Source organism: Rattus norvegicus, chromosome 4 (assembly GCF_021556685.1).
Source record: "Rattus norvegicus strain SHRSP/BbbUtx chromosome 4, alternate assembly SHRSP_T2T, whole genome shotgun sequence".
In the NCBI taxonomy this organism is placed as follows: Eukaryota; Metazoa; Chordata; class Mammalia; order Rodentia; family Muridae; genus Rattus; species Rattus norvegicus.
Window position 1 is genome coordinate 164,090,230 of NC_141537.1, and position 27,212 is coordinate 164,117,441.

The 27,212-nt window shown below is 42.2% G+C and overlaps 1 protein-coding gene and 1 long non-coding RNA gene across 3 annotated transcripts; one reads left to right on the forward strand and one right to left on the reverse strand.

The window, feature by feature from the left end:
- Window positions 1-719: 719 nt before the first annotated feature.
- Window positions 720-12,801, reverse strand: Clec2d2 (C-type lectin domain family 2 member D2). Its single transcript, NM_001085402.2, has 6 exons — window positions 12,722-12,801; window positions 11,058-11,231; window positions 6,034-6,159; window positions 4,978-5,156; window positions 4,301-4,407; window positions 720-3,160 (listed from the first exon to the last, which is right to left on the reverse strand). Exons 2-6 carry the CDS (start codon window positions 11,218-11,220, stop codon window positions 3,034-3,036), a joined length of 702 nt encoding a protein of 233 aa, NP_001078871.1. The 5' UTR covers window positions 11,221-11,231; window positions 12,722-12,801; the 3' UTR covers window positions 720-3,033.
- On the forward strand, window positions 8,558-26,716 carry LOC100912974 (uncharacterized). Of its 2 annotated transcripts, XR_015687041.1 has the most exons (4): window positions 8,558-8,881; window positions 19,920-19,993; window positions 24,587-24,683; window positions 25,053-26,716. It is a non-coding gene; the product is annotated as an uncharacterized LOC100912974 (long non-coding RNA). The 2 variants fall into 2 exon arrangements; XR_015687040.1 differs by lacking the exon at window positions 19,920-19,993.
- The last annotated feature ends 496 nt before the right edge of the window (window positions 26,717-27,212 follow it).

Genomic DNA, 27,212 nt, shown 5'->3' on the forward strand with positions numbered 1-27,212 from the left:
TTCCCAAAATCTATAATGAATGCTTACTGATAACTTCTAAAAGAGTCTAAAAACTTTCTTGCCCATTCTATGGTTTAAAAATTCTGACTTCTTTTCTCTTTAACTCTGATTTAGTAAATATATCCCTCTCAGTGAACTTAACTCATTCCTACAATTCTGTGCTAAAAAGCTTAATTCTTGCTTAACGTTTTACTACTTGTACGTTAATAAGCACTAATATCTGGAAATTAACACATGCTGCTTAGCAGCTAGGAATTAAGTCAACAGGTTGATTGCTGGTGGTCCTTAAGGGAAGGAAAAAGAATTAAGTTGCTTTATTCAGACAAATATGCACAGGTCACTTACACTTTCAAACATTCATACACACACATTCTCTCTGGCCAGGCCACACCTTCAGTCACTATCAACTCCACATATATTCATACATGTTTACATATATACTCATACACTTATATACATGCTACAGAAAAGAAATACTAAGCATAGATAGCTTGTCATTTTTCCCTGTAATGGAGAGTATTTTTCATAAGTGCCTTATGCAATGAGTTTCTAAGCAGAGTTACACCATTGCAAGAAGGTTTACTCACCAAAGTTACAGCCATCTGCAAAAATTGTATTCCTTACTTAGTGTCCTGTAATTGGAGTCCACTTATCAAAGTCTAGTGTGTTGCTGTCCCAAGGGTAGAATCACATGAACAGACCACAAGGGATACACAGAATAACAATACATATTTTATTGGACATTTCAGCATCTTTTATACAGAAAACACAATAATGATTTACCACGGTTTCTCATTCCCACCAGGTGCTGTTTACTTAGCCATAGCCTGTCTTGGTTCAAGGAGACCTGAAAGTCCTTGCAGACTGAGAAACCTGTCTGCAGTTCAACTCTTTGGTGTGATACCTAATTAAACCATAAATAAAGTTATTTCTCATGAGTAAAGAAATAGGACGGCCACTTCCTCAGGTTTGCAGCTTTCTTGGCACAGCACCAGGATCCTCTGCTTGAGACAGTCTGCCTGCCCTTTATCTTAGTGTGTTGAGATGAACACAAATCCTTCACGGCCAGCAGCTAGCAAGCTGGGAGCAGTTGCCTCCTGCCATTTCTCTACAATTTCCCTTTTTATTCTGTAATTCTCCTTCTAAAGGATTTTTGCCATAAGGTACACATTCGAGAAGTATGTTTATGGGAGCAACATTCATAAACAGTCAATCCAGTCTCCTCATGACATTTCTCTGCACACCTCACTCCAGAAATCTCCAGGTCCTCTTTGGGGGACTCCTCTGGATTTGGAAATCCCTCTCATGTGATGTTGAATTCCCCATGTTAGGAAAAAGGAGGCAGTGGTGCTAGTGACTGTTCCTGAAGGATTTTGCCACCAGGGATTTGCATGCTCAAGAAGCACAGGCCTGACCACAGATGTGAGAGACTGGCAGACATCCCAGTGACTTCTCAGTGGGAGCTGTGTTACCAGGTCCTTGATGAGAAACTAAAAGGTCATTCATTGCCTACACCCAACTGGGATGCCAAGGTGCAGAAATTCTCAAAGAATTAAATACGAAAGCAAAATGACTCATTTATAACATATTCTTAGTACACTTTAATTAAAAAGGGAAAACAGAAGTAAATCTAAAAGTATTTTGATAAACATTACTTATTAATTAAATTGATAATGCTAATATTGGCTTTAGCCCTGTGTCCCTTCATGTTGATCATCGAGTATTATAAAAGAATATTGATGATTCTAAAAATATTAGAAGACCACAGAACAATAATCATCTTTTTGTCATGATGGAATCATTTCACAGTGTTATTTGCCCTTCATTTTTTTAAGGCCCCAGTCATTCAAAAATACTTATGGAAAAAATACTTCATATCTGGTCATAAAAGCAGAGGTCAGCACCTTCAAAACTGTTCCTGGCTAAAAGAAATGCAGGGACAAAAAGAGAGCAGAGAGTGAAGGAAAAGCCATCCAGTCCTTGGCCAAACTTGTGAGGTTCAACACTAAGAGCTAAAGATTCTATTGACCTTGGTAAAAACTAACAATAATAAGGTTTTAAGATTTTTGGTGAAAACTAATGTCTCATATACATTTCAACAAAATTGCTTCTGTTGGCTTGTGACTTTCTTTCCCATGGTATCATATTATAAAAAGCTGTGAGAAATACACTCAGGGATGGCGTGCTATTGACCTATAGCCCTCTGATTATCTGTATCTTTTATCTGTTTTCTATCTTTCCTGCAATCATCCTCACTACCCCCTCAGAGGATTGCTCAACTTCATACCAGCTAGACCATTGCACCCTCTGAGAGGCTCTACCAGGAGCTGACTGAGACTGATACAGATACTTAAAGCCAACCACTGGACTGAAGTCGGGGACACCTATGGAAGGGTTAGAAGCAGCATTAAAGGAGCTGAAAGGGATGGCAACTCCAAAGGAAGACTAACAACATCAACTAACCTGGACCCTAGGAGCTCCCAGAGACTAAGTCTCCAAAAAAGATACATTGGATGGTCCATAGCCCCCAGGTCATGCATAGCAGAGGACTACCTTGTTGGCCTCACTAGGAGAGGATGCACCTAATCCTGTAGAGACCTAAAGTCCAAGAGAAGGGAAATACTCAGAGTGGGGTGGTTTAAGGATGGGGGTTGGAGGAACATCTCTTCAGAAGTAAAGAAGAGAGGGTATGGAGTGAAGAACTCTAGAAGGGGGAAAAAGGAGGGACAGCATTTGTAATATAAATTAATAATATAATTTAAGAAAGAGAAAAAAGAAAATAGAGGTAACTAATACTGATGTGATTCAGTTTATGTTTAAGATGTGAGAACCAGCTCATACCTGAATACTTATTTAATGTAGAACAATTCATGATTTCCCAAGCAAAATATGCCTCAATTGTCATCTTAGATGTCACCACACATTATGAACTGAAGATGATTTTAGCAGATTGTTAATGATGCAGACACTGTAGATAGCATGTTCTGTGTTCCTCGTGATTGCTAGGACAAACTCTCTACCCAGGACACAAAACTACTGGCACTGTGAGGTGTAGCTGTTGGGCTTGCTACAAATCGACTTCCTCACTATGTAACCCCTGCCACTGCTGAACCCATTGTCACTCAGGAAACCATGTTTTTCATCTCCTCCGATGGGAACCCTAAAGCAAATAGAAAGAAAAAAGATTTCTGCAGAGTCTGCCATTGCATTCACTCCTGCAATCATCTCTCTCATCTTCTCCACTTATTTACAATATGGATCAGAAGCACAGTCCACCACACTCCCATACACTAGTTTTCATGTAGGAATTTTTACATCATCAGGGGTTGACTTGATCAGGACACCTCACCTCTGTCACTCACACATGTTGAACCCTGTAATGTGTGTACAATGTTCGCTGCCATGTTCATGTGAATGGCAGCAGTGGGTGGCCTCACAAGGGTGATTTTTCAGTGCTCTCTTGAACTATTTTACAGATGCATAAATGTGAAAGAAAGGGGTTGGGGATTTAGCTCAGTGGTAGAGCACTTGCCTAGCAAGAGCAAGGCCCTGAGTTCGGTCCCCAGCTCCAGAAAAAAAAGAAAAAAAAGAAAAAAAAGAAAAAAAAGAAAAGTGAAAGAAAATGCATCACTTAGTAAATTGTTGAAAGGTCTTATGGAGGTGGCTGGTTCTGTATTTTACCATTCCAGTACAATGGGTCGGTTCAAAATGGCTGTGCTCACATCCAAAACTGTCTCCAGCGCTCTTTGATGACAAGAACTTAGGGAGATTCTCAAGGTTCCTGGAGTCTCTACTTCCGTGACCAGGTAAAACCATGCAAACAGAGGACTGATAATTTTCAGATTTGCAGTTCTGAAGCAGCTTCCTAGGGTTTTAGAGCCCTTGATGGCCAACAGCAGGCCTGGGTACATCACACCAGGGAAGTTATCATCAACTAAAGATTTTCAAGAGGTGATGCAGTATCTACACTTGATGCCATGGTAGTGATAAATATTTGGAGTGAAATAACAATCTCTAAATATGTCAAGGAGATGGCTAACAAAAGGGAGAGGATCCAATTGATTTAAAATTTTCAGGAGGTGGAGTTTCCTAGAGATTGGCCATCGCATGAGGCACACAACTTATATCCAGGGCATACTCCCAGCCGAAGCCTCCATTTTTTTCTTCCTTCCCAGTACATGATCATCTTATAGCCACAACACACACACACACACATACACACACACACACACACACACACACACACACACACACACACATCACATAAACACAGTAGAAGAAAAAACATTGTGAAACATACAAGTTGTTATATGCAGTGTTGTCTGTCCACTTCCAAGGCTGTGATGATGACTCTCTGTGCAGACCGATCCAGTAACCCGAACTCCCTTTGTGTCTCTTTAGGAAATTCTGTCATAAAACACAACAAGCTGAGAATGCATGTGTCTCTGTTTCAGATGATCCTGGAATCTCTCCACAGCTTCCTCTAGAGATAACAGGAGGGAGGAACTGAGGGGCACAGATTAGGAGCTGTACTAGTCACCAGTGGTCAGTGGATCCACTTGACATCTGTAATTCTAAAGACCCTCATTTGAACTAAAGTACCCAATATAACAACATGTTCCTGTGTGGCCAGGAGAGGTCTGGGTTAACCTTCCACTGCAGTTATTAACAGTTGTCTCCTGTATACAACATGGGTCAGCTTAGAGGAAAACGCCCATGACCATGCGGTATCCAGTAAAATGGCAGATCTGACCTTCCAGCTGACTGTGAGCGCTGTGTGAGAGAATGTTTCCTGGATGTCTCAGGGCTCCAGTCAGGAGTCAAGCATCAGCCAATGACACGCACTCACACGAGCCCCAGGTCTCCACGTGCGTGGGATGGGATCCTTCCTCATGCTTCAGTGGTAACCTCTCTATCTCAAGGGAGGGCAATATGCAACAGAACAGACAGACAAACCAATCCCTGCCCCCTTCTTACCAGCTCCTCCTCGGTGTCAAATCGTGCTAGCTCGGCCTCTTGTGCCTTACAGAGGGTCTGGCTGAATGTCCAGTTACTTGGCGTTTCATTAAAATAATAACATTTATTTCCAACTCCTATCCAGTTTCTCGGGCAAGCAGCGTAGGTTTTTACGGTTAAGATCTGTGGTGTCTTTTTTACTAAAATGCAGACAATACAAGGAATCATAACAAGCATGTCTTCTCTCTTTATGGAATTCCCTCCTGAGCTCTGCTGTGAGGTGTGAATTGGATTATAGCTCTCCTAACTGATCTCATGGAGTCCTCTTCTAAGCATGATGGGCCTTTATCTAAAGGCCTCACACCTTGGGCCTTTGTCCCATCCTCCCTCAGTGTAGGGCTCCCCAGTGGGCATTTCTACAATAGCCTCACTCCTGAGCTTTGGATGACTGATTACTACAGTAGGGATGGCTACAGCAGCAGGCACTCTGGATGGACGACTATTGACAGACAGCCTACTAATTGAGATAGCAGTGAGGACTTTGCATAGGTAGTGTACACAGTGTGGGTCACTCACACACTTAAGAGGACAGTGCAAGATTTTAATTACAGTATGATGAACAGTGTGGTACTAAAATCCTATAAATTTATTAGTACAGAAACTTTCCTTTTAATACTTTCAAAATGCAATTGAGCCTGATAACATTGAGTCATGGTGGGAGGCACTGTATCTTTCTGGCGATATTACTCTTCTCTGTCCTCACCTTTGAGATTTGCTCTTGTGATTCTCTGCCTTGGACAGTCCCCCCAGGTGTACCATGTCCCCTGCATCACTGTCTAGAGCCTGCTGGATGTCAGCTTCCCAGGGAGGCTGAGCCTGGCTTCCTGTGCACACCACAGCCTGTGCTGTTCCTTCACTACATCTTCCTGCTGGAACCTAAGTCCCCAGAGAACAGGAACTTCCAGGTGTTTTCTCTGGAGCCCTTCCCACAATGCCTGGCTCACAGCGCTCAGTGAGTATAACTGACAATGTGGATGTGGACAGAGGGACGCAGGATTTGGAGAGTGAGTCACTCACCTGACAAAGCAACAGAAAGAGCTACTACAGCTACACTGAGGACCATGATCACTCCATAGCAGCAGGGAAGCTTAGCAGGAGACTCAGGGGAGATGATTCTGGGAAGATTTCCTTGGAGCATTTTACCTGTAAAATATGAATATAATAATGCCAATTTCAGTAATTTGTTGAGTAAAATAAAATAAATTCATCACATACCTGCTTAACAATTGCCTATAAATTCCTGCAAGGCTTCTTCCAACCCTTTTAGAGAAGGCCCTGGTCTACAAAGGATATCATTGGTAGAAAGAAGTATAGAGAGGATGGAAACAGAGTTTCTGCCAGGGACTCTTCTGGTGACTGAACACTGGGTGAATAGTGAAAGTTCAATAGTAGAGGGAGTGGAGATTCTAGTGAAATGCAAACAACTGAACTCCAGATGTAGATCCATGAAAAGAAACCTGGTTAAAAGGAATAATGGAAACATTAGAAATAAACATTGATGTTATTAGACGTATTAACAAAATCAGAAAAGAGGGGAAACTATAAATATCTCAATAAATAAGTAACATTATGTGAAAAATAGCAGTGCAAGGAACTTCCTGAACCCTACAAAAGTTATCCATTAACAGCAAAATAGTAAATCCAACTTCAGTCGGCTTCAGTCTCAATGGTACTATTGTGAATGTTTCCCAGCGATCAGGAGCAAGAGTCGGATGTCTGTTCATTACTCCATGTAGACTTTTGCCAGAAGGTCCTCACCAGGACAAAGAAATAGGGTCAGGTGTCTGGAGAATGGCTCAGCTGTGAAGATCCCTACACCTCTTCCACAGAACCCGGGTTTGAGTCCTATGACCCACAAGGTAGCTGACAACACTGCATGGCTCCAGTTCCGGGGCTCCATTGCCCCTTCTGGCTTCTGTAGGCCCCGGGCATTCATGAGATGCACAAACATGCAGGGAAACAGCCATGCACATGAAAGGAGTTTCTTGAAGAACGAAAGAAGCTTTACACTTCTCAGAAACAGGTGAAACTCTTTCTCTTCACACATGACATGGTTCCGTCTACATAAGAATTCTAACCCATCTGCCAAAGATGACTGGATATAAAAAATGAGTATACAAAGCTGTAGGATGGGGTGTCACTGGTAAAATCAGTTATATTTTCCTGTCAAGTGGAAATTAGTATCTTAGCACTCTTTACAGTAATGACAAAAAAAGCATAAAATTACAAGTATAAAAATGGGATGTTCATAATCAGCATAAGAAAACTACGTGTAAAGCCATGAAGAAATAAAGATAGAAGTTGGCTCAGTGGATAAGAGTTAACTTGTTAACTTGTTATTGCAGAGGACCTGGGTTCAACTCTAGCACCCATATAACAACTCCCACACCTCTGTAATTCCACATTGTGGAAATCTGACATCTTTTCATGACCTTGGTGGACACTAGGTATACACAAGGTCCATAGATATCTATGCAGGCCCAACACTCACTCATGTTACATTTGGAAAATAAAAGATGAAAGAAATCAAGGTAGATATAAACACCTTGATGTGTAATGAACTAGGAGCTCTCCATATTCTTCATATGTCAACAATTCCTGAACAAGTTTATATGTGCAGCATATTCCTGGGGAGTGGTTGCCTTCAAAAAATGTAATAACACCAAATTATATGATAAGTTCTGTGAAAATTAAAAAGACAACAGAATATTCAAACATGATTCTGAAAAGGAGAAGGTCAACATCAGAAAGATCACAGGGCCTAATCAGCCTAGTGCTATCAACAGAGTAGGCACTGAAACAGCACAGCAGAAAACAGGACTCCAGAATGACATCAAATACATGTAGGCAGCTTAACAGATGAATGATTTTAAAGCAGGGAAAGGGTGACATCACTTGAGTATGTGCCACTGAAACAACCTGCTGACTGACTGCTAAAAAAGGGAAGATTCAAGACCACTACAGTCTATCTGTGGACTTATAGACCCAAGTACACGGCTTAATATTGTAAAGTCATTTCATTTTTAGAAAGGTAAGGGAGAATGTTTGTGAACTTTGCTTGGGCAAAAATCATCTCAGATAAAAGAGCAAAATGACTGTGTGCTAGCAAGATGGTTAAACATTGATGTTGATGTAGATGTTGAAATAGATCTAACACCTTTTGGAGGCAAAATTGTGCAGCAACTACAAAGCTGTTTGTACATGTAAAATATGACACACTCCCATCCTGCCCACATGTCCCCATGCTGGAAAGGACAGCCTGCATTTAAATTTCAAGAAATCTCTATGTGACTGTTTGCAGCAGCTTAAGGGTCCCTGTACAAATGACACATTTGTGACCATTGAAATATCCCCAAGCTGATGACAAGGTAAACCTCTCAACACAAGAAACTACTCCAACCACATGCCTGTGTGCCCTTTCTCATGCCACTTTAACAAGACAAATGTCCCATAGGCTCCTAACCCAAAATGTCTGTATACTAAGCCAGCCAGCAAGCTTATGCAAACTCGAGGTCAGAGAGCTACAGGATGTGGTCCCTTTGCAGTTACATTTGAGCAGAGACCACCAACTGCCACTACTCGCTTCCTCCTCTCACTTCTCTACAAGTTTCCTTCCAGCTTTTCATAACCTCTCTGTATAACATTTGCTGGTGAGATTCTTGAGAAATTCTGAATTGAGAGCAGAGTTCTGGGTCAGCAGGGCTGTGCATACGGTCTCTCAGCATCTCCCCGAAGTGCTTGTTCCTGACAGGCTACTGCTCGGCACTGCACTGTGAGTGATGAGCTGAGGAGGTTGCTCTGACAAGATGGAGGAACTGAGGCAGGATTCTCTGCTCCATGGATCCACTGTACGGCGTCTGCAAAGGTGAGTACTTAAGGCTGCAGCAGGGGAGCAGTGAGTGAGTCTCCAATAGACAATGGGGAGAGCAGGGTAGGGGAGGGGGTCTGCATATACTTTTAATATTGTTTTAGTCTTATTTATTTTATGTGTAAGAATGCTTTTTGGCCTTTATGCATATGTATGTATGTATGTATGTATGTATGTATGTATGTATGTATACTCCATGCATGCCTAGTGTTAGTGGAGCTCAGAAAATATGTTGGATCCCTGGAATTGGAGTTAGGGGTGGGTGTGAGAGCCACCATATGGGTGCTGGGAATCAATCCCTAGTCCTCTGCAAGAGAAATAAATGTTCTCCATGGTTGAGCCAACTCTCCAGACTCTATATATATATTGATGATGAATGCATGATTCTATGTTTCAAAATTGAGGGAAAAGTATGCACGTGTATTAATTTTCCTAAGTGCAGATTATAGCTTTTACAAAGTTTCCACTGACTTTAGCCATTGCATTTTCCTCATTTTCACACACATAAAACACCAGGAAGCTTCTATCTCATGAACAAGGAAGAAAAAGGATACTTAGGATGAGAAGGCTTTAAGCACTGAACTGTGTGTGGCCTTTGGAATTTGGATCCACACAGAACTCTCACAATTCATTCTTAATAGTTATAAAAAGTATTTAAAGACAGCATAAGAACTTCTCATGTGCTCACTTCCTGCTCCAGCATTTCTCAGCCATGAGTTGCTGTGAGCAATGGAGTTTCCCCTGTGAGTGCTCCTCTGATATCCTCACACTCCCTACAGAAAGCACATCTTGGGAGATTTCTAAACCCCTTCATATTGTAAAGGAGTGGTTTCATTGTGATTTCTAGTTCTGCATCATGCTTTAAAAAAATCTTTCTGAATCCAAGAAAACAGTGTAAACTCCTGTCTGATTTTAGTGATCTCCTCTAGGATGAACAATGTTGGAATTTCTGTGCCTGACTAATCTGTCTCAGCATGTCACCCAGGTGCACCCAGTTTGTCACAAAAGACATCGCCCCAACGTATGTTATGAATGCATAACATTCCATCATATATGAGTTCACAATTTTTCCACACTCATCCACTAATACATTCTGATGTATCTTTCATTGGAGCCTCCGACTTGGCCGATATCCCCCATTGCCACCACCCCAGCTATGGCACCAAAAGCCCAGTTCAGCATTGCTGGCAGCTGTAGCACCCTTCTCCCCTAGCTAAGTGACCTCACTTGGGCATAAGCCCAGCTTGTGGCAGACAGGTCATTTTCCTTCACCTACAATCTATACACAAAACTTCCTTGTCACAGCCGGGGCAGGACTTCTGTCTTGTCCTCTGAGACTGGTGAACTTGCCCTGGAACGGTTGTGAAATAAATATGCTTTTCTGCTTTTAATTCAGCTTGAATTTGTGTATGAAATGAGCAGAGAAACCCATTAGTGTGTTCCATGAGCTACTACTGTAAACAGTGTTACAACACACAAGCAAGTAAACATATCTCTTACCAGGGGATGGCGGAGTAGAGAGGGAGTACACAATATTTTCTATAATGTGGTTTCAGATCTGGGGTTCAAAGGCACGGAAGGATGAATACTGCTCAGGATAATGTACACTATGTCTAAAGCCAGCCCAAGGGATATGGAGAATAGTCATCACAATGACCCAAGAGCATGATCATTAATTTTAATGTGTCAATCAAAACACCACATCTTACTCTGGCTTTGAACTGTTGGACTTGCTCACCAGCAGGGGCCGCACTGGCGGGAGATGAAAAAGCCGCCATTTTAGGATTTTGCCATTTTAGAATTTCACCATTTTATACATTATTGCTTAGTCAGGGGTCTCTTAGGGCCCTCTGGTGGCCATCTAGACCCTAGGCCCTCAGAAGCGCCTGGCTTATCTGAGAAACAATAGTATTTATTACTCATGAGATTTCTCTTTGGGTATTAGTCAGAGGAGGTCAAAGGTTAGAGAACCTGTGGTTCTTCGAGAAAGCCTGGTCAGAGCCTGGTAGGCTGACAGCAAATACAGTGACTTTTACTGAATTCAGTTGCTTTATGGACCTTGGCCACTGCTGTGAGGACCAGGTTGCTGTTTTTATCCCATAGAAAAGTCTGAAGAGCAAAGGAAATCTTTATTTTTGTAAGTTTTCCCACCACAACAGGAGCTCTGACTTACTGTGAGGAATTCTTGACTTGGTAGAACCTGACAATGACTCAGAGGCAGAGGCTGCAGACAGACCACAGCTGCTACTCTGCCTCAAGGAGGTCTGTTCTTCATCCTGTGTAAGGGTCCTGGAGAGGAGTGGAGGAGCATCCTGTAGGTGTGCACTGGACGGCATTGATTACGTCCCTAGGATTCAAGGGAGACATGGTTAGATCTCCCTCCCCTTCAGCTTGTCCCCTACCTCCCAGAACAGAGTTTCCAACCATCACAGCAGGTAGGCTGTCCAGTCTGGAGGAGCTTGGCCTGAGATTCTAGGGCTGACACTAGGCCCTTGATCTAGCAATAATGGTGAACTCTGTGCTTCAAGAAATTTGCTATTTTATTCCTAATCAAAAATATTAAGTTGGGGGTGGTTCATGTCTCAGCAGTGTAGGGCACTTGCTGTCCTTGAAGAGAGAGGACTTGGTTCATTCCCAGCACCCACAGGGTGGCTCACAATTGTCTAAGTTGGCTTCAAGCGAATTCAACACTTTTTTCTGACCTCTGTGCATGCATGACCAGGCATGCCCGCAGTGCACACAGACATACAGGAAAAGCACCCATACACACAAAATATACTTTTTTTTTTAAGTTAAAGGGGAAGAGAGTTAAAGAATAAAATACATTTTTTTTTCAAAATGGAGAAGATGCAGTTTTAAGCAGAAATCTTCAATGTTCTTTTGTCATTATTTATTTTGAACTAAAACTGTAGATGGCTTTGCAGGTGGGATAAATCTCACACCAGACCCTACTGAAAAGAAACCTGAGATACAGTATCCAACACTAGGACCAAGATTGTTCGCTGAGGCCACAAGAGTCATTTAAGGCCAGAAAGACTATACCACACACCAGTGTCCTAAGGAAGAGGGAGAATTTCTGACAGCTTGGAAGTTTGGGGAAGGAGGAATACACCCCTACTGTGGAGTCTGAAATGGGAGGTGGGGTTTGGAGGCAGGGCACTTGAGGTGTGGGCTGGGTGCCAGGATGAGACTGAGCCCATCCAAGGTCATCCAGTGAATCCTGGAAGAATCCGGAAACCTACTTAAAAGGGCCATTTTACTGAGCAGAAGTAGGGAACTCAGAATCAAGTATGTGGAAGGCAGCAAGGCAGTGGAAAACTCGGTCATTCTGAAAGGGAAATTCTCCAAGGAAAATCTGAGGGATTCAGTAAGACTGCTGTGCCAGGACAGGGTGCATGGGGCCAGGGGTGCGGAAGGGGTTGGGGGTTGGGGATGGAAGATGATAATTTCAATCTTAACACTTTACAACACCTGCCGCTGCCCCATGGCTGCTGCACTTTCATTACTCTGAGTGATCAAAGGAAATCCCAGCCTCACTGCTTCTAGGGTGCAAGTTTATAGCACTTTCTGAAAGTTAGTGGAGTGCAAATTCCAGATGCCTGGGAAGAGGATACAACAAGTTTGCTGTTGGTTGCACTTCCCCCAACATATTTAAGTAAGAAAGACCATACTAGAAAAATACATTCCTACCCCCTGCAGAGCTCCCCACCCCACCCACCACAGCCACCACCCATCTATAAAAACCAAGGTGGCAGGCTAACAGGAGTGAGCTTCAGCTCCTTTCATGAAACTCCCTTCTCTCCCTTTAGTTTAGTTTACATTTCATTAAATACATACGGTTTTCTCCTGTTTCCAAGCAATCTGGGGAGGGAGGATCTGCACCTTCTTCTTGCTGAAGCAATGAGCCTCTGATGAATGAAAACATTGAAAGAACCTGATATCCTGTGGGTGGAGTTTTAAACCAGCTGACCTGTGATTGGGCTCCTACCTAGATCTGACCATGGGCTCCAGAAATGAAAATAGGGGGCGGGATCAATGACGGAAAAGCATGCTATCCTGTAAAGGAAATAAACAGAACTGAGAAATTTTTCCGATTTTAACGGTACATGCTTTTTTTTTTTTTTTTTTTTTTTAAATCGAAACCATTTTTATTGTGTGTGGTGCCAGGGATCAAACTCAGAGCCTCTTACCTCAGAAGTGGCCAGTCTACCACTCATCTGTGACATTGCACACCAATCAGTTATATCTCTATTCACTTCAGAAATATCACTCAACCTTTCTCTGTTATGCCTGTCTCCTTTCTTTTAGCCTCACCAAAACTTTGCTGTTAACAACAATTTCTTTTTTATATTACTAATTATTTTATATATTTACATTTCAAATCTTGTACCCATTATTCCTGGTCTTCCACAAACCCATCAAATCAACTCCACTCACCGTTGCGTATAAGAGGGTTCGTCCCCAGGCAACCTGCCCACTCCTGCCTCACACCTCTAGCATCTGCCTTTTTGGGGCATCAAGCCTCCACAGGACAAAGAGCCCCCCTCCCACTGATGCAGGATAAGGCCATCCTCGGCTACATATGTAGCTAGACACATAGACCCAGACATGTATACTCTTTGGACTGTGGTTTGGTCCCTAGGAGCTCAGGGGGTGTGGGGTCCGGTTAGTTAATACTGTTGTTCTTCCTATGGGGTGGCAAGACCCTTCGGCTCCCTCAGACCTTCCTCTGACTATTCCATTGTGGCTCCTGGCTCAGTCCAGTGGTTGGCTGTGAATATCTGCTTCTGTCTTAGACAGGCATTAGCAGAGACGCTCAGAGGACAGCCACAGCAGGCTCCTGTCTGGAGCAGGTCTTGGCATCAGCAACAGTATAGGGGTTTATTGTGTGTAGATGGAATGGATCCCAAGGTGGGGTGGTGTCTGGATGCCTTTCCTCAGTCTCTGCTCTGTTTTGTGTCCCTGCATTTCCTTTAGACAATTCTCAATGGAAATTGTTGAGATTGGTGTGTGGCCCCCTGCCTCAACTGGGGGGCCATATCTACCGAATGGCGGTGCTCTCCTGAGGTTCTACCTCCCCACTATTGGGAATGTGGCTAATGTCATCCCCATTAGGTCCTAGGAGCCACTTGCATCCCTGGATATGGCACTTTCTTGTGGTTTCCCTCCTCCCTCCGTTCCCCACCACACCCCAAGTGCTACGTATTTCTATTCATTCTCCTGACCCTCTGGACTGCCCTCCTGTCTCTTCCCATACCTGATCCTGCCATCCCTTTTTACCTCCACCTCCTCTCTCCCACCCATTCCCTTCCTCTTCTGCCTCTCATGATTATTTTGTTTCCCCTCCTAAGTGAGATTGAACCATCCACACTTTGGCCATCCTTCTTGTTCATCTTCACATGGTCTGTGAGTTTTATCGTGGGCATTCTGAGCTTTTGGGCTAATAACCACTTATCAGTGAGTTCAGGCCATGTATGTTCTTTTGTGTTTGTGTTACCTCACTCAGGACGGTATTATCTAGGTCAATCTACTTGCCTCACAAATTCATGAAGTCCTCATTTTTAATTGCTGAGGGGTTGCATTGTAAAAATATAAGACATTTTCTATATCCATTTGTCTGTTAAGGGACATCTGGGTGGTTTCCAGCTTTTGATTTTTATACAAAAGGCTATTACCAACATAGCTGAGCAAGTGTCTTTGTGGCATAATATAGCATCTTTTGGATATATGCACAGGAGGGATGTAGCTGGTTCTTCAGGAATTCCACTGGCAATAGAGGAGTGTTCCTCTCCCTCCACATCCTGACAATCATCTACTCTTCCCTGAGTTTTTATCTTAGACACTCTGATTGATGTAAGGTAAAATCTCAGGGTTGTTTGATTTGCATTTCCCTGATGAGTAAGGATGTTGAACATTTTTTAGGTGCTTCTCAGCCATTTGAGATTCCTCAGTTAGGAATTCTTTGTTTAGCTCTGTGCCCCATTTTTTCATTGGGTTTTTTAAATTTTATTTATTGTTTTTTGTACTCTAGCTTCTTTAGTTCTTTGCATATTTTAGTTATTAGCCTTCTATCAGATGTAGGGTTGGTAAGGATCTTTTTCCCATCTATAGGTTGTCGTTTTGTCATACTGACAGTGTCCATTGCCTTACAGAAGCATTTCAGGTTCATGAGGACCCATTTGCCAATTGCTGATCTTTGAGCCTCAGTCATTGGTGTTCTGTTCAGGAAATTTCCCCCTGTGCCACAATGTATTCAAGGCTATTTCCCACATTTTTTTCTATTAGATTCAGTGTACCTCATTTTATGTGGAGGTCCTTGAACCACTTGTACCTAAGCTTTGTACAAGGAGATAAAAATGGATTAACTTGCATTAACTAATACATACAGGCCCCCAGGTAGACCAGCAGTATTTGTGGAAAATGCTTCTTTCTCCCATTGTAAGTTTTGACTTCTTTGTCAAAGATCAGGTAACCATAGGTGTATGGGTGTATTTCTGTGTCTTCAGTTCTATTCCACTGATCTACTTCTCTGTCTCTGTACCAAGGCTGTGCATGCAGTGGTTTTTTTGTTGTTTGTTTTTGTTTTTTTGTTTTATCACTAATGATTTGTAGTACAGCTTGAGATCAGGAAGGTAACTCCTGCAGAAGTTCTTTTACTCTTGAGGGTTGTTTTCACTATCCGAGGTGGTTCGTTATTCCCTGCGAAGTTGAGAATTGCTCTTTCTATCTCTCTGAAGAGTTGATTGGAATTTTTAGGGGGAGTGCATTGAATCCATACATTGGTTTTGGTAAGAAGTAATTTTCACTATGTTAATTCTACTGATCCATGACCGTGGGAAATCTTTCCACCTTCTGAGGTCTTCTTGATTTCTTTCCTCAGATACTTGAAGTTCTTCTCATACAGATCTTTCAATTGCTTGGTTTGAGTTGTATCGAGATATTTTGTATTATTTGTGACTATTGTGACTGGTACTATTTCCCTAATTTCCTTCTCAGCTAGGATATCCTTTATGTAGAGGAAAAATACTGATTTGATTTAGATAATTTTATGCCCAGCCACTTTGATAAAGTTGTTTATCAATTCTAGGAGTTCTCTGATTGACTTTTTGGGGTCACTTATGTACACTAGCATATCATCTGTGAATATAGATACCTTGGCATCTTCCTTTCTAATTTGTATCCTTTTGACCTCCTTTTGTACTCTCATTTTTCTAGCTAAAACTTCAAATATTATATTGAATAGATATGGAGAGAGTAAGCAGCCTTGTCTTGTCCCTGATTTTAGTGGGACTTCTTCAAGTTTCTCTCCATTTACTCTGATATTGGCCATTGGTCTACTGTAAAATGCTTTTATTATGTTTAGATATATGCCTTGGATTCCTGATCTTTCCAATACTTTAACAAGAAGGGTTGTTGTATTTTGTTAAAGGATTTTTCAGCATCTAATCAGATGATCATGTGATTTTTTTGAAGTCTGCTTATATACTGGATGGCGTTGGTGGATTTTGCTATAGTGAACCATCTCTGCATCCCTGAGATAAAGCCTACTTGATTCTGTTGAATGATCCCTTTGATGTGTCCTTGTGTTGCAGTAAATCTGTATCCTCAATAAGCCTGTGCAAGCCCACAAACCTCAGTTACACTATTTATAAGGTATATGCCCAGGTTAGTTAAATCTTGCACTACATTAATCTATTCCCCAGCTATTAGATCCCTTATTACTTGCAGCCTCTGCAGGCCATGTGATTCTGCTCCATCTTCCTCCAACCTCCTCTCCTCTGTCCGTTTTCCTTTCTTCTCTAAAACCTCCAACCCCACCTTTCCCTTCCACTGTCCAATCACAGGCTCCAGTCTTTATTTTACCAGTTTAAATGGGGAGAAGTTTGACATGAAATCACCTGAGTACAAGATAAACTCATCATCAGGGCATCCTCACTTAGGGAAGCAGAATTAACATCAATACAAACAGCACCAGGGCAACCAAAAACATTTCCTTCTTTCTGTCCAAATAAAAGACTTTTCTCTCAGTTAGAAACTGAGCACAACCATCCTAATCAGGCATATATAAAGTATAAGATACACTTAACACCCAGGCCATCATATTTGTCAATTTAGATAAAGAACTCTATCACCAATCCTAACTTAAAGAACTTGCAATTCCATACCTGAATTGTCTTCTGGTTTTAGCTTGTATTACCATCTAAAAACCATCCTCCAAATTTATATCATCTCTCTCAATGGTCAACAAGTTGAATTGCCTTTGAGACTAAAGCTTATCTTCAACCCCACCATAATCTAAGAATGAGTTAAACATTACCTGAAAATATAGGAAGCACAAAGCATAACTTGCAAAACTTACCCAATTTGTCCAGACAGCTGACTAACCTGGACAGTCCCTCATTCCTCAAAACCTTGGAGCTTCAGTCTTCAGCCTTCTGGCCATGATCATCTGACAGACCTTTGTAAAGCAGAACTATGAAGGAATGCTTACTCTATCTTGGCAGACCTATTAGATGACTATTTCACATAGTGTGTCTTTTCCTGGACAATATTTTTGTCCGTAGATGAACTGAGGCAAATCTTGCCCTACTGGCTATCTTGACACAACTGGAGAAGGTCCACTGATGCTCAATTTTTTTTAAAACAAGAAGTGGGTACTGTCAGGAACAGATATGACCCTAGTCAAATGATCTTTAATAAAGAAATGGCCTTAAATATCATATTGAGTGGAATTCTGATGCGTTCAAAGACTATCTATGTAGAGTATATCTGAATTGATAAACCTTAACTATTCCTAGTCATTCCAATTTGAGTAAATTAAAAATAGTTTCTTATAATCAAATAAGAACATAATGTAGTTATGAGTTTAATATCTGTCATTTATTTGCATTATTCAATCATCATGAACAGTTTGTAATATCAGTTATTAGAAGGACTGGGTCTAAGCCTTATATTCTAGATAAGATGCATAGGCACAGTGACTGTCAAAGAGTAACAATATGCATCAATATAAGAAATTCACACTAATGATAACCTTAGATCTACATCAATCTATAAATTCTGTACCAATGCAAATTTATAACTCCAATTTGCATCAATGATAAAGATTTCTACTAATATGTGGCTATACAATGTTTTGTTAAAGAGTAAATTTGATAACATATCCCTATTTATCTATTCCTCTAATGTCTAGAATATTACTATGTCCCTCCTTCTTTCTTCCACGCACCCTTCCTTTTCCTAAGAAGGAAAGATAGAGAAGAGAAAAGCAAAGGTAGAAATCCCTGAGTCTAAGCTCTCTAGTTTCCTCCCTGTCCAAATCTACAACATTAGCAAATTATCCCTTAAAATGACAACATGTCTACAATTCATAAAATAACCAGAACCATCCATCCCAACCTGAGGGAGTAGGACAACAATCTTCATTTGCTTGTGTCTAGCTTAATTGGGAGGAAGAATTCCCTTCTGGGGCCCAAAGAGAAGTAGGAAAATTGGTATTGTCAAAGGAGGGCAAGCTGGCATCATTTGCCTTCCAGGTTCTATGTGCTGAGAAAGTTCATGGCTGGCATCCTAATTCTCTGAGGGATTGGGCATTTAGCTCAGCGGTAGAGTGCTTGCCTAGCAAGCGCAAGGCCCTGGGTTCGGTCCCCAGCTCCGGAAAAAAAAGAAAAGAAAAAAAAAAGATAATTCTCTGAGCAGAGATACAGGATGTTGTGACTAATTTTTTTAAAAAGACTTATTTATTATGTATACAGCATTCCACCACCATGTGGTTGCTGGGAATTGAACTCATGACCTCTGGAAGAGCAGACAGTGCTCTCAAGCACTGAGCCATCTCTCCAGCCCTGTTGTGACTAGTTTTAAGAGAATGGTGTTCACAGGATTTTGTGCTGTCTAGATGGGCAAATTATATCTTATCAGTTAGATTAGAGGTTGTTGTGTGGTGTGTTCTTTCATGTGGTGACTTAATTGAGTTCAAGATAGTGTATGGTGGCAAGACATTTCGGGCCCACCATGGAATTGGTATTAATGGCCTGGTAACCATTTACCAAGGGATTTCTGACTGAATGGCTCACAGACTGCCCAGTCAGAGGGAGCCTGAGAGAGAAAGCATGAAGCAGTATGCAGAGGAACAATTTCCTTGGTTTGATGCCAAGTGATAGACCATTCTTTTTTAATCTTTGCTGTTAAAATGGTTGTTTTATGTAATTTTGAAGCCTCTGGTACACTTCCTATCAATAACTGGTTAATTTCATTATTACCTTATGTCATAGGGCCTGTAAGGCCTGCATAGGCTCTTATGTTAGTTATATATATAGTGGATGACTGTTATGTCTGATCATTTGCTGTAGCTGACTAAATAGTGGGGTCAATACAGAATTATCCTGAACAAGTTCAACAACCTCTATGTGTAAAACAAGCCTTTCTGCATATTGAGAGTCAGTTATTATAATAAGAGGCCCTTGAAAATCTGATAACACCATGAGTATTACATATGATTCAGATTTTTCAACTGACTTATAGGGACTCTCAGCCATCTTGCTTATATCTTCTGGTTTATATCCTGCCTTTCCTGATTCATTAGCATCAGTGCAAAATGTAAGGGCTCCAGAAATTGGAATTCCTTTAATTATATTATGAAGAATCCAATTTGTTCTTTTTATGAATTGAAGTTGCTTGCTTTCCCTGACTGTTGTTAATTTCTCCCAAGAAATTATTGCCTGCTTTTTGCCAAGGTTCATCTTGTGTCCATAACGAGGCACTCTCTGAGTTAGTAAAAGTTACCACAATTTCATCTGGATCCATTTCAGCTAATTATTGACGTCTCATTTTTCCTTTTAATATCATTGCGGAGATCTTCTCTTTGTAGTATTTTAATTTTTGGGCCAGCCTCTGAAACTGATGTGCTATTAATTTGTATTTTCTACCGCTATAACACATCCCTTCTGAGATGTTAATGGCTACAGCCACATATGGCCTTAAATTTCCTAGCTGACCTTCAGGTCCTGTTCATTTAAACTTTGCTTTATTTTAGATAGTGTTCCAGCTCCTTGAAATTGGATGTCTACTTCTTGAAATGGACACCTTTCAGGCCAAGATTTTGGAGAGGTAATGGTGACATCTCTTCCAGTGTTGGTCATTCCTTCACTCTCAGTATTGTTCAGCTTGGGCTTTTGATTCTTTATAGAAGTTTTGTCCCTGATTTAGGTTTTGTGATTTATCTATAGAATTTGCCTCAGCGTCGGTTCTCTGGTACCACAATGTGTGAATTTAGAGCAGTGGTGTTTAATTGTCCTAAGGAAGAGAGCTCTTTCTGCTTTGGAGACTGCAATAGGCCCTAGGAGATTATTTTCTTTTTGGTAAAGTGATGTCCCATTTGTCCAAGTGTGTATTTGCTCTAGAGAGATCCCACTCCCAGGAATAGGCAGGTGTGGAGGAAAATAGGCTGTGAGTTGACAGAACTTATCTTGAGTTCTTTTGACTGGTGAGAGGTGGATTCAAGAAGATTCCCTGAAGATTACAAGAATCTTAAGTTTACAAAAAGATAAATCCCTCATAACTTGCATTTACCTACCTCAGAACATCTTCCTACACCATTAAACACTTTCTTAGACCCTTAATTTTTTTGGCAGCTTTCATATCCTCAGACCTAATACAAACTCTTCCTATCCCATTACTTACCATGAGACACCAGTTGGTGATCACCAGGTTCTAAATCCTCAGAGACTTGAGAAGGATATATTGTAATTTAAAAGGCCTAGGTGTCATTTAAAATGACAGACTCACCCATTACCCAGACAGTCACCGCACTAGGACCCTGTGATGTCAATGGCTTCGTTGTGCGTACAGGTCTCAGGACAAGATCAATCTTTAGCTGCTTGGCCAGGCGAATCTGAGAGGCCTTCCTGTGGAGGAGGAACTTAGGAGGCTGATCTTGCTTTAACTTAGGCAATGCCAGGCATGCCCAGTGTCCCTGTTGGCTTTTCGTGCAGGCTGGGATTCAGGAGCAGGCAAGGAAATGACATAGTCTTTCCCAGTGGATATCATCTGCAATCCGGACTGAATCCTTTCTTGTGTACGTATCTTCTTGCAGATCTTCAGGTGCCATTACTAGGACTTGGGAGTCTCAGTCATTTTAAGCATCTTATGTTTAAGATTTTAAATGCCATTTTCAGTAGGGCTCTGACAGGTTTGAGGGCTAGAACCTACTGAGCATATCTGGGTAAGACAATTTATGTCTGCTTCTACATATCTGCTCTAAACTGTGCATCTAGCAAACAGAAAACAGGAGGCTAAATAAAGCTTTAATCATTACCTGTATCAGTTCTCAACATGACTTTAAGAATAATTCTGAACACATTAAAAGATATGATCATTTATAAGGTTTGTGGCTATAAACTTGTATCTCTTAGTTATAGTAGATGTTATGAGACTTGAACAAAAAAAAAAACCCTTATATCAATTTCAAAGTATCTTTCTGAGACGGGCTTCCCTGTTCATGTGACATATTGTTGCTCTTAAGAAAGATGGCGGTGAGGCTATAATTTGACTCTCTTTAGTCCCAAAGTCAAGATGGCAACCAGTCATGTGCTGTTCACCCCGTGTGTATACTTTCCTCCTGTCAGCTTGGCAGGCTTTCTTAAATAAGCAAGCAGAGTCATTCACCATCACCATTCAATCAATGCTGGTGTTGCTGTCACTGCCTCTACCACTGCCACCCTCAATCCTGGGGCCACAGTGGACAGAAGGTGAGTAGGGCTGCGAGGTGAGGAAGGGAGGGGCCAGGAGACACCTGGAGCCCTGTGCTCAGTATGGTGAAGGGACAGTGGGAGTTAGAAGAGAGTATAGTTCCCTAAAGTCCTGTATATAGGAGAGTTCAGGTCATTTGTCCAGAGGCCTGCAGAAACTTTTACGATCACGAAGGATGTTATTGCCAAGATAATGAGGTGGCCCTTTATCCAAGGGGTATAATGGCCATAGAACAAGGAAAGACTGGGCCCTTTGGACATATGGCTGGAACAGCACCTATTTAGATATATTATGTAGCAGACATCCCAAGGGTAGCTGAGGATCAGGTTTACACTCAGTGTTAGTCATCTCTAAGTCTAGAAGGAGCCCCAAGGCCTATGATGCAGTGTCCCAAGTCATAACCTGGGGTCTAACAGTAGAGAGTAGTTTTACCTTGGAAAGCCATCTCCAAATCCAAAGGGTTCCGGGAACAAAGACCCGGTCTCTGTTCCAGAATGGTAGGGCTTTCCCTGGTATGGCCTCAGCTTGACAGGACCCAGGAAAGGCACCTGGTACTTCTTAGACTGTGGATGGAAAATGGTGACATTTTCAACTCAAAGGTTGTGCTTACTACACTCCTTAAGGGGAGAGTAGTAAATAAGTGGTCTCTGCACTACTAGGGTTATCCGCTCTCCCCAGGGGTGGGGACCCAACTCCTCTAGGGTTTTTATCAGTGAGAACCAAATCTAAAGTGTGTGTAAACAACTGAGGTTATAATGTCTAAGAATTTCATGGGATTAAAGTCACTGAAAGTTGTAAGATAAAATTATCCAAAGGAATATTTTGATTACAGAGAAATTTAGTGAAAACTGATGTCTTGTGGAAATCAACCTAGAAGCAAAACAACTACACACACACACACACACACACACACACACACACACACACACACACACACAAATGTGAAACGTAACTGCCTGCTGCTTTCAAGCCCTGTAAAACTAAAAGTTTCTCAAAAGAAGCAACAACTTCCACATATCACTCTGTATGGCTGCCCAATTAGCATTTTATTGACCATAGAGGGTTTGAAAAGCTGTGGCCATCTTTAGCCATCCCCCCCCCAAAAAAAAAAGAAAAAGAAAGACAGAGACAGAGACAGAGACAGAGACAGAGAGAGACAGAGACAGAGAGAGACAGAGACAGAGACAGAGACAGAGAGAGAGAGAGAGAGAGAGAGAGAGAGAGAGAGAGAGAGGAAGGAAGGCCATTTATTTGATGCACACTAGTGTTTCGCTGTATACATGTATGTGCATCTTGCACATGCCTGGTAATCATGAAGGTCCAAAAAGAACATCAGATCCCGTGGGAACGGAGCCCTCTCTCCAGCCCTCCATCTCTAGTCCTCTTAATAACTGGTAATTGCTCTTCTCTGTCCCTGATCTTTGTCACTGTCCAGTGACTCAGAAGACGAGCTCTCTCTGGAATGTATTAACAGACAGATAGCTTCCACCTATCCAAGAGCTAAGAGCATCACCAGGTAGCATCTGAGCCTGTGCCAAAGGCTCCCCACTTTGCTGTAACCGTGTCTCCCACATCTCCACCAATGTGCTCAGAAAGTGTCTTCAGGTATGGCTTCCAACAGGACCGTCAAGTATTCAGGCCTCTGTATTTCTAATTGAAGCTTCCTAGTTATGACATACTTGCCTACATATTTCCTACTGTTTTGGAAGAATTCAACTAAACAACTAGACCCCCAGCCCCCGCACTCACCTCTCCTGAAAACAAAGTACAACACTGAAACGCAGCTCCCCCAACTATAATCTAGGCTGCTCTCATGCTCACACCACACTCGCACAGACACTACACTACACAATTACGCCTCTCAACAAAACATTCACAACGCCAGCCCGGGGCAAACATGCACATACAGGGGACTTTACTCACACCTCACTCATATCTAACAACAAATTCGCCCACAATCTGCTCGGGACACTACTACTGGGAGACTTCACACTAACTCCAACACTCCAGGGCCACAGTCAGAGTGGGAAAACCACTCAGCAGCAAGAAAAAACAGGAGTGGACTCCAGGGCATCTTGCCCATTGCTCCTCTCATCAGCCTCCTTCAGATCGAGGCACCTCCTTCTAGGAGTCCATACCGCAGGAGAACTATCCCAGCACCAGCTTTAGATGTCCTTGCCAGGGAGGGCTTCAGAATTTCTACCCATCCATACATGCCCTGGACTAGGATGGGGCAAGATGTTAAACAATGCTACAATTTTCTGTTCTTTAAGTCAAAGGATAAGGAGGGCAGACAAATCCAATTCTCACACTGTTGCATCCATACAAGGTGGTTGCCTTCATTTCGTTTTCTGTTGCGGTGAAAGGCAATTTAAGGAGGGAAGGGTTTATTTCGGGTCTCAGTTCAAGGTCCAGCCCGTCAATGCAGAAATGACGAAGCAGTAGAAGCTGGAGCAGCTGGTCGTGCGGAATCCACCACAAAGAAGAAGGATGAGTGATTGTATCCAACTCACTGTCTCCATTTATACATTGCAGAGTCTATAGGAATGGTCCAGCCTACAATTAAGTTGGCTCCTTCCACGTTCCCAAAGATTTGTTTATTCTAAAGACTCCAAGTGTGCTCAGAGTTATGTCTCATGGGTGACTCTAGAGTCTGTCAAGTTGGCAACTAACACTTATCATCAAAGCTTTGCTCCTTAAAAGATTCAAAAATTACAATGAGCATACAATCTGAAATATTAACATCATGTTGTTCTGAATTCTGGAATGCTTTGTGCAAGTATTAAAATATTGATGCTGTTCAAAAATGGATTCTTATGTCAGCTTGTTGCTGGTTTTTCCTCTGCAACGTGTTAGTCAGACTTCATCTCTGATTATCTGGAAGAAGTTCAAAGCAGAAATTGCTTCTTTGGACTTCATTCCGGAGTTTTAGTCCTAGTGTCTTGCTTCTAGGCCCATGGAGATGGAGAACACACTGGCAGCGAACATGGGAGAGAGCAAAACTCCGCCTGGTGACATGTGGAAGCCAGAGACCACAAAGGAGCCAAAGGTAAGATAGACACACCTCCAGGATCTTCCAACAGGTAGGCTTCATCTCAGGAAGTTGTCCTCACCTCGCTATTGTGAGGCTGTAAATCAGGAAGCCATGAGTGAAACAAGACATTGGTGGAGGCTGAGCCCTCAGGATCCAGTCACCTCTCACAGCACCCATCAATCAAATACAGAGCAAGCGTCCATGCTCAGCCTCTGCAGGGCCCTTGACATCTGAACATAACAGAGGCCACATAGGACTCTACCTAGGTGCCCATGAGTTCCGGCATGGTCATGTGACTACTGTAGTCAACTCAACTAGTAAGACTGTCTTACTGCTATGATTCTAAGAACCCAGGTGTAATTTCCTTTCTTCATTTCATCACAGCAGACAACATTGCCAAAGCTACCATCCGCCTGAGCATCGTGGGATGGAATGGAGGCAAACCAGGGACTCCAAGCAACCTCGGTGGGCACACTGTGAATTCCTATATGGTTGAAAGGAAGTCTGCAGTCCTCTCCCAACAGTCTGTGGGTCTGTCTGTCTATCTGTCTGTCTATAAGCATGCGTGCTTTCTGTGTCAGCCTCAGAACCTCACTTCTCAGGCAAGCATCCCAGCACCTGAGAAACAACTTGAGATCCTCCACCTGTCTCAGGTCAGCCACGTCTCCCATCTCTGTCTGAAATGACTCCAGCCCTGCCGTGTCCCTTGAGTGAAGTCTGGAAAGAAACTAGGCTGAGAGTGGCCAGCTCAGCTCCCTACACTTCTGACCTGCAGGCTGTCATAGAAAACAATGGTTCTTATAATCAATTACTAAATTTTGGAATATTTTCTTTAACTGGGAAAAAAATTCAAATGCAACTATCAAAAATGGACCATATAGCAGAGGACGATGTGGAATGTGGTTAGGAAATGGGGATTTCAACATGAATTCCAGGGATCAAACTTGGGCAGTCGGGCTTGCAAAGCCAATAGCACCTTTGGTAGCTAAGCTACCCCCTACTCTTTCTCATTTGTGCTGAATTCAGTGTGTTGTTTGGGATTAAATTTTTCCCCACTTAATGTGTAATTGTGCATACATATATAAATACATGTGACTTTACATATGTATGAATATGTATATATTTATATATATTTAAATATAAGTATATATCCTGAACGAAATGCTATAGGCTCCATAGCTTTTCAATGAATGAATTTTGAGTGGAGGGGTGGGAATGGGGGAGGAACCGAGTTGTGCTTAGGCTGTGGAGAGGCTGAAGCAATTTGATGTCCTGTACTGCTGCCACCTAAGACCAGGTTGATGTCTGTGGTCCGGGCTGCCACCAGGGGCTGTGTCTGGGTCCCTGGTCCTGCTGCTGTGTCCACGGCCCCTGTGGCCCTTGTTACCACTGAAGGCCATGTTGATGTCTGTGGGCTGGGCTGTCTGGGAGGACAGTGTTGGTGCCCATGACCCTTACTGCCACTGGAGACCATGCTGAGTCTGTGGAACATGCTGGCACCAGAGGCCGCGTGGATGTCATCATCCGTGCTTTCAGCAGATACCATGTGGAGGTTCGTGATCCGTGCTTCCCCTGACTGTAAAGGACAAGGAAGCTCCCTCTTTAGAGGTCCTGAGGACTGCAGACTCACAGATGACAAAGAGGGACATAGAACGTTTCAGTGACAACACCTAACCTCCACCCCCATCCCCCAAAAAGTAACATTCTAAACAGGAAACCACCGAGAGAACTTTTAAAGATTGTGATAAGGACACTGAAATGTAGCTCTCCACAAATGGATGGCACAGGAGAGGGTGGGGGAGGGGAAGGACTCACTCTTCTTTAAGGGACTGGCCACCAGGAGTTTGACTGTACTCCAGTGACTACATGGACAAAAAAATAAGAGAGAGGAGGCCACAATGGTGGGTAATAAGTGTGTGCATGAGGGCGTGGGAGGGCTGGTAAGTAAGGATGATCAGGGTACATTGTGTGAAATTCCCAATAATCAATGAAAAATTATGTTTAAAAGTGGAAAAAATAAAAATAAAGTGTGAGAAATAAATGCAAAATAGTTTTTAACCACTAACAACCCTTCTGTTTGAAGCAATTTACTTTGATCTAATAAAGTAATTGAGGCCAGGTTATACATATACATATGTACATACATATATATCAGATCTGATTCTTACTTTTTTCAACATTGAATAAGAATTTGTTAATCATACAAAATAGTGGGTTTCCTTGTGATGTGGCTATGCATGCACATAACATGTTCTGATGACACTGACCAGCTCTGGTGACACTGACCACACTGACCAGCTCTGGTGACAGTGACCACAATGACCAGCGCTAATGATACTGACCAGCTCATCACCTGCATAGTTCTGCCCCTTCTCCCCTTATTTTTCTAAACGAATAGCCCATATTCTACTTTGGTTAAAAGAGGTTTGTTTTGTTCATGGTTTTGAAGAAGACCCCCCCCCCCGAAAAAAAAAGGAAGTGGATTGGTGTTGTGGCCTCTGCTGAGGACTCAAGCAGACAGCATCCTAGGGAAAGAAGCATGTG

Coding starts and splice junctions, on each gene's coding strand:
- Clec2d2 (NM_001085402.2), bottom strand. CDS start 11,220: ATGCCGTCCAGTGCACACCTACAGGATGCTCCTCCACTCCTCTCCAGG. Junction 6,160..11,057: donor CAAGTCAAGAATTCCTCACA/GTAAGTCAGAGC, acceptor CATATTTTACAG/GTAAAATGCTCCAAGGAAAT. Junction 5,157..6,033: donor TCTTTCTGTTGCTTTGTCAG/GTGAGTGACTCA, acceptor TCTGCATTTTAG/TAAAAAAGACACCACAGATC.